The sequence below is a fragment of the Manihot esculenta genome, chromosome 12 (assembly GCF_001659605.2).
Source record: "Manihot esculenta cultivar AM560-2 chromosome 12, M.esculenta_v8, whole genome shotgun sequence".
In the NCBI taxonomy this organism is placed as follows: Eukaryota; Viridiplantae; Streptophyta; class Magnoliopsida; order Malpighiales; family Euphorbiaceae; genus Manihot; species Manihot esculenta.
The window spans coordinates 14,693,890-14,701,093 of NC_035172.2; the positions used below are offsets into that span (position 1 = coordinate 14,693,890).

Sequence of the window (7,204 nt, forward strand, 5' to 3'; positions counted from 1 at the left end):
ACTAAGATTAACCTCTTAAAATTACTTTTAATATTAAAAATTATTTTAGAAGTGCTTTTCTAATTCTTAAATTTTACGAAATGACTTTTTTTATAACTTTTTTAAAATTATAAAAATACTTTTTAAAAAATATGAAAATTAATTAATTTTTTCATACTAAAAAAATGAAACAGTAACATCCTTTAAATAAATTAATAACTTATTTAACAGAAACTAAAAATCAAATAGTAATATTCTATGGCTTGTTTATGTGAGGGCAATTCCTTTGAAAATATTAAATAGTAAAAAGAAAAGGAAAAAGGAAAAGTGAAAAAACAGACGTAAAAGTATACGGAAGTGGCAACATTTGTCTGGCCTTTCACATGGGAGCGATTCTCTCTAATATTTAACAATGCTAAGAACTTCACATACCCAAATCGATAAAATTTAAAAAATCCTTTAAAATCTGCAAATACAATCGAATCATGGACACACATGAACACATGAGGTCTGGGATTTTCTCATTTCTTTATTCTATTATTCCTTTTTTTTTTTTGGGTTATAAACTAAATTTGGTAGGGAAATTCAGAGATAGCGGAATCAGATATGGGGCCTTAGGCGTTGAAGGGGGTTGGAAACTTGTTCTATAGAATATTATATTTGAAGGAAGTTGAAGGAAATCTGATGCTTTAGATCTGTTTACCTATCAGGTTGATGCCAACATTCCACCCCACAACCACCCCCACATCCACTACCCTCATTCTTTTCTCCTTCAGTCTTCAATGGTGGTGACCTGTTAGGTGTCCTTTCTTTCTTCCTTGGTCTTCATTTGAATTTGAATCTTCCTGCCTAAGAGCCTGCTTCTTTCGCTTCTCCCATATAAATCCTAAAATCTTAAGGACAGGACAGCAACATGCAAACCTATGATTCTCTTTGTAGTTTGATGAGGTTTGAGCTTCATTGAGGGCTTTTGTTTTTGCATTTTAAGAGCTTTTTTGAGGTTTCTTTTACTAGACGGGATCTGGATATCCTTAATTTTTTTCATGTTAAATGCATTTTGGTGTTTAATTTACTAAAAATATCTCGTTTTCTTATCTGGGTATCTGTAGTTATGGGTGTAATTTGAGATAAAACCATAAGGGTATCCAAGAATTTATTGCATTTTGCTAAAATTTGGTGTTTTACCACTTTTCAGATCCTATACACGTTATATACGAAAAATGATGACTGGAAATGGGTTATTTTACCCAATTGTTGGTATTGTATCCTGTGTGGCTTTCATTTACATGTCTTTTGGTGATTTGAGGGTTACTTATCATCGAGAACCAGAGTTAACTTTTGTGACCAGAAATGGAACTCAGTTTATGGTGGATGGTAGGCCTTTTTACATAAATGGATGGAATTCTTTTTGGTTAATGGACCATTCTGCGGAAGAAGATAGGAGACCCAGGGTTAGGGCAATGCTGGAAGCTGGTGCCAAGATGGGTCTCACTGTTTGTCGAGCATGGGCCTTCAACGATGGTGGCTACAATGCTCTACAGGTTTCCCCTGGCCAATTCGATGAGCGGGTCTTCAAGGTATGGCAAAGGCATAATCGATGGTTCCTTGTATTTTTTGCTCGAATTTCTCTTGTGAATTACCTGCTTATTTGAGTTGAAAAAGTTACCTTGAAAAGTTTTGGATTTGTTTTCTTCTTTAAACTTAATGTTGCAAGTGTGGGGTGTTTTGTATGTTTGCCGTTCTCTTTTGCTTCAATTTCTGTTATTGCTTAAAAATTTAATTTTATTTGAATAGTTTTCATATATCATATATGAATTCGCAATGATGGTCAGTGGCTTTACTGATTATAAAATAGGGACACCTATGTGCAAAGGTAAAAAAAAAAGATGCTGATGCAACACTAAGCCAGAGCATAACGAATATTAAGCAAAACATTAAATGCACACTATGTCTGTTCTCAACTGATTAGTTGTGTCCTTCAAAAATCTTTAATTAAAGATGATATGGCTCCTTAAGATTGTGATTATGAATGAGAAAAAAAAAAGATAATCATGATTGTTCTAATGCCTTTTGAAAGTTAGACTTTTGTGATTGTCCTTTTCTTGCATTTATTAAAAAAAAAAAAAGAGAAAGTTTTAGAAATTCCCCATTTTCCTTATTATAATGCTTTGCCTCTTCACCTGTTGGTTCAGCCTTCCATTATCTGTGAAATTTATGAGATGTATTTACAAAAGGTTGCACGCCTAAGCATAAAATTTCACTGTGGAGATGATTTATTCTAAGACAAGTGTAAATCTTTTATACTAAGATATTTTCATCTTTACTGTTTACATTGAAGGGTATTGATAAGTCAATTTCTTCACACTTTTTACCGTATGAAATGGTCTGAAGAATGGATTCTTGTTAGTAGTTCAGCTTTTTCAGTATCATTGAGGATGATGATGACATTTTCCCATTTCCATTCTTTATTTCAGTGATTGTTATTGTGGCAGGCTTTGGATCATGTCATTGCAGAAGCCAGACAACATGGAGTCAGGCTGCTTCTTAGTATAGTCAATAACTTGAAGGCATATGGTGGAAAAACACAGTATGTGAAGTGGGCATGGGAAGAAGGCATTGGTTTGAGCTCTTCAAATGATTCTTTCTTCTTTGATCCAACCATCAGAAGATATTTCAAGAACTATGTTAAGGTAAATGGTCATCTACCTTTCTATAAGCAATTTATTAAATTTTACTTTGCTAATAGATAGTTATGAAGCCAACTTAGGACTGCACCGGAGCTCTTTTGTTCAATAGTAGATATTATGCCTATTATATCACTAGAACAAACGAGGCTACCTTTCTAGCTCTGTTGAAACATAATTTTGTCTTCATGCATCACAAGGCACAAATAATGGTATTTTGTTACTAGATTCTTCAAAATTCAAAAAGCCTCAAAACTATAAGCAATTAGATGCTATAATTATGAGCCCTTTGGATTCCTCTTTCTGCTGCTGAAACAAACATATTCACCAAGTACCTGGAAGTTGGTGTCTACCCGTGAATGTACTATTGCCCCAAAGCACTCCCTGAGGTATCACAATCTGAAAAGGGAGAAACGATAAAGATCCTCAGCTCTCAGAATGGACTTCAACAAAATGGCTTGTAGAGAAGTATTAAGATAAGACTTGTGTAGATCATAAAAGCCATAGCTAAGCAAACAAAAATTATAGGTTCATTTGTTTACTCATTAACTATTTTGCTTTCTTTCCCTTGTGTTCTCCAAGGTTGGATTTTTTCGTCGGTAATTGAATCTTTCATGTTTTATTACATGGACATTGGCGGTTTGAATACCTAACAATTACTAAACAAATATAGGATTTGGCTGCATTGACTCTAGACATGGTTTCATACAGAGCTCCATCCTCCATGGTGAAAAAAGATTCATCTAACCAACCCTAGCTATTTTGGCGGAAGGCTTAGTGGTTGTTGTATAAGTAATTTCCTCATTCATTTTTTAGTGCATTTTGAGTTATTTCTGAAATATTTGAACCCAAATTTCTGTGATATCTTCGCTTTGAGAACATTTGATCAATTCTAATTTAAGTCCTCATTACAGACTTTGTTGACTAGAAAAAACACCATCACAGGGATTGAATATAGGAATGATCCCAGCATCTTTGGATGGGAGTTGATGAATGAACCTCGTTGTGTATCTGATCCTTCAGGTGACACTCTTCAAGTAAGTTGTGAAATCCTTGCACTGTTATAATATTTTGAGAATCAAGTGTGGAAGGATTTGAGCCATCTGATTGACAATAAATAATCTAATGGTATATGGTAAATTTTCCAATGAGTTTACACCATTCTGTCCCTGAATTAGGTTGAGAACTATAGAATCTTGTTTGCAGAGTGCAGACTGTTATTATTGTGCAATTTTCACCATAACTTTTTGTTCTCTAAAGTATTTCTTCTTTGAAACTTATGTCTATTATTGTGTGTTCAAACTTCCCATGGAAGAGTTTGCTTATGCTAGTAGATTTGTGTAGAACACTTTAACTCCCTTTCTTTGTTTATGTGCAGATTTTCGTGACAAAATCTTTTTCACTTCTATGGATTTTTTAGGAGGAAAGAAAAATAAACCTACTCCTTTTGGCTACTTTGCTTAATTACTATAGATTTTTCTTGTTCCTATATAATTCTCATGTATATGAATACAAATCCATCTTCTTTTTTTTTTCGGTAACCCATCCTTTCAGTTACAATCAACATTTTTGCGAGTCCTTGAATGAATTTTTTTTCTATGGAAAAATAGAACATTTTGCGGAAGTCTTTGCCAATGATTTTCAGGCCACCTTATGGTTACAATCCAAAGGTTTTGAGGTCCTAGCTTGATCTAAATGAGTTCGAAACACTTTCTATAGAGCTTATGCATGCATGTGCATGTATAAGCATTTAGAGAGCAGACGGAGAAAGAGAGGTTTTTTTTATTACTCCCCCTATTTATTGATTGATCTTTGTGCATACTTTGACATTGTGTCATGGCATTGTAGGAATGGATAGAAGAAATGTCAGCTTTTGTGAAATCTATTGACAAGAACCATCTACTGACTGTGGGCCTGGAAGGATTTTATGGTCCTACAAACCCAAAGAGGTCAACTATGAACCCAGAAAATTGGGCGTCAATCCTTGGAACTGATTTTATTCGAAACTCTAAGGTCCAACACATTGATTTTGCCTCTGTTCATATATACCCTGATCATTGGTAAGTATTGCATTTCCCTTAACCCTTCATGACTTGCTATAGATGTTTCTTCTTTGGTGTTTAGTTTTTATCATCAGCTGTTGCCAAATACTAACAAAATTGTTTATATCCTCAATGGTTGTTGTCTTTTCTTGTACATCTTACCTATATCAAAATTTATCATTGTTTCCATTAGGTTTCAGCATCAAACATTTGAAGAGAAGGTAACATTTGTGTCCAAGTGGATGCTTTCTCACATTGAAGATGGTCAGCATGAACTGAGTAAGCCGGTGTTTTTCACCGAGTATGGATTCTCTAACCTGAACAAGGACTTCCAGCCGTCCCAACGAGATAGGTTTTACAAATCCATTTTAGACATCATCTATAAATCTGCAAAGAGAAAACGAGCTGGGGCAGGTGCATTAGTCTGGCAATTTTTTGTTGAAGAAATGGAAGAGTTCAATGATGATTTTGGGATTGTCCCATGGGAAAGACCATCAACATACAGGTATTTTACTGACCAATCATGCAGGTTGGCAAGACTCCGAGGAATTCATCGGCAAAATCAAATTTTAAGAGAGCTGTGTTTGCAGACTGAAAATTGAGTTCTGTTAAAAATGTTTAGAATCTGTTGGGGGGAGGGGGTGTAATGTTCTCAAATGTGTTATGCCGGATAGCATGAGGAAGAGATGCAGGTCATTTTTTTGTATTCATATGCGTCCCAATTCTATATAAATTATTTAATTCATGTTAGGTTAGACAAGTGTAGGTATATATTGCAGCAGAGATTATAGACACTGCTGCAAAATGTGTTCCAGATCTTGCCATTAGAGATCTATGGGTTGAAAACTCAGAGAGTGCAGTTAGATTAGGGATTCTATTTGCCTGTATATCAATTTTAGATGTGATGGTTTCAGGATTGCAAATTAAACGTTAAAAGATAGTGAAAGAGTATTGAATGATTCCATGAATAGCACCTAACCTTGCCAGAAATTTTCAGAGGTTTCATGTCATTTTCTGCATCTGAGATGATAAAATCTTTGCCAGATATGTTTCTCAAGATCAGGTACTGCAAGAATGAAGTTGAAACTAGCCTTTTTGCATAGGCTTAATGTCTCAAAAGTCTGAAATTCTATCACTTTTGTCGATTTGAGCTAAATTCTTTTTTTGTCAATTTTAGTCTAATTTGAAATTTTAGTATTAATTTTAGTCCATAATTAAAATTAAAATTGGAGGTTGTTAATACCGCTGTTTTTTTTTTTTTTTTTTTTTAAATAGGGGTTGGGGAAGTCGAACCTTAGACCTTTCAAGGTTACAGGATGCACTTTCTACCAGGCTAAGCCTTGGAGTGCAATACCGCACTTTTCACCAGGCTAAATCTTGGAGTGCAATACCGCTGTTGACATGGCATGAATATTAGGATGAAGGTTGGCATGAATATTAGGATGAATTATTAGGGTGAATTAGGATTTAAATCGAAAAAATCAATTAAATCAAATTGAATTAAAATTTTAGTTTAGTTTATTAAAAATTTTGATTCGATTTTAATTTTTTAAAAATTTAATTTAATTGGTTTAGTTTTTAGAAATGAAAATTTTGAATTAATCGAACCTAATAGCTTGACAGATGCAATTTATTTAAAGGTCATTTGAACCTACACGTTGTAATTATTTTTTTTTAACTTAATAACAAAAAATTTTAGTCATTTATTTTAATGGAAAACATCTAAGCAATTCATAGCATAAAATCCCGGCTTTCTTCCATCTTTTTCCTTCAGTTGGCCTCTTTTTCCTTTTCCTCTCTATATCGCTGTTATTGCCTTCGCTCTCGCTCTTTCACTTTCGAATTTCAGTCTCTCTCTCGCCATCGCTTTCTCACCTTCAGTCTCTCTCTTGCCATCATTCTCACAGATCACATGTTCATCGCGAGTTGCAAAGTTCTTATTCTCACCGATCGCATCATTATCGCGAGTTGCAAAGCCAAAAGAATCCAGCCATGTTCTTGCTCACCTTCTCCTTGCTTTCATCGTTGTTGTGGGTCTTATGGCTTTTGCGTGCGCCTTCTCCTCTGTCTTTTTCGCTTTCACAACCAGTTCTTCGGTTCTTTCTTCTCTTCGTCTATGATTTGAGATTTATGGATTTGAGTTGAAATTGAATGTGTAATTTTTAGATTTGTAATAAAATTGTTGAGTTGTTAATTTTTTTGAATTTGTTATTTCTTATTTGTACCAAATTTATAGATGGTTTGTTGAATTTGCAATAAAAATATTAGACATGTATTCCTTGCTTTGTAATAGTAACTTTATTTTAATTTTTCAATATGTAATTCCATATTTGTGATTGATCATTGATCGCATAATTTGTTAATGGGATTTGACAATTTTGGATTCAAGGATGATAATTTTATTATGTGCAATGAAGAAATCAATAGCCAAATCCAATCAAATAGAATTTTTTCATTCGGTTCAATTTAATTTTTTTTTAATTGATTCAGTTTAGTTTT

General features: G+C 33.8%; 1 protein-coding gene across 2 annotated transcripts; it reads left to right on the forward strand.

The window, feature by feature from the left end:
- The first annotated feature begins 348 nt into the window (after positions 1 to 348).
- On the forward strand, positions 349 to 5,695 carry LOC110607203 (mannan endo-1,4-beta-mannosidase 2). 2 transcript variants are annotated; one of them, XM_021746269.2, is made up of 6 exons: positions 349 to 487; positions 1,175 to 1,556; positions 2,472 to 2,669; positions 3,578 to 3,700; positions 4,512 to 4,723; positions 4,899 to 5,695. In XM_021746269.2, the coding sequence occupies exons 1-6, from the start codon at positions 465 to 467 to the stop codon at positions 5,305 to 5,307; spliced, it is 1,347 nt and encodes a 448-aa protein (XP_021601961.1). In that variant the 5' UTR covers positions 349 to 464; the 3' UTR covers positions 5,308 to 5,695. The 2 variants fall into 2 exon arrangements, with proteins under 2 accessions (XP_021601961.1, XP_021601960.1); XM_021746268.2 differs by lacking the exon at positions 349 to 487 and adding an exon at positions 494 to 927.
- Positions 5,696 to 7,204: the final 1,509 nt, after the last annotated feature.

Excerpts from the sequence above, each read along its gene's own strand:
- LOC110607203 (XM_021746268.2), top strand. The coding sequence starts at position 893 with ATGCAAACCTATGATTCTCTTTGTAGTTTGATGAG. Across the intron at positions 1,557-2,471 it reads TCGATGAGCGGGTCTTCAAG|GCTTTGGATCATGTCATTGC; the intron begins GTATGGCAAAGG and ends TTATTGTGGCAG. Across the intron at positions 4,724-4,898 it reads CATATATACCCTGATCATTG|GTTTCAGCATCAAACATTTG; the intron begins GTAAGTATTGCA and ends TGTTTCCATTAG.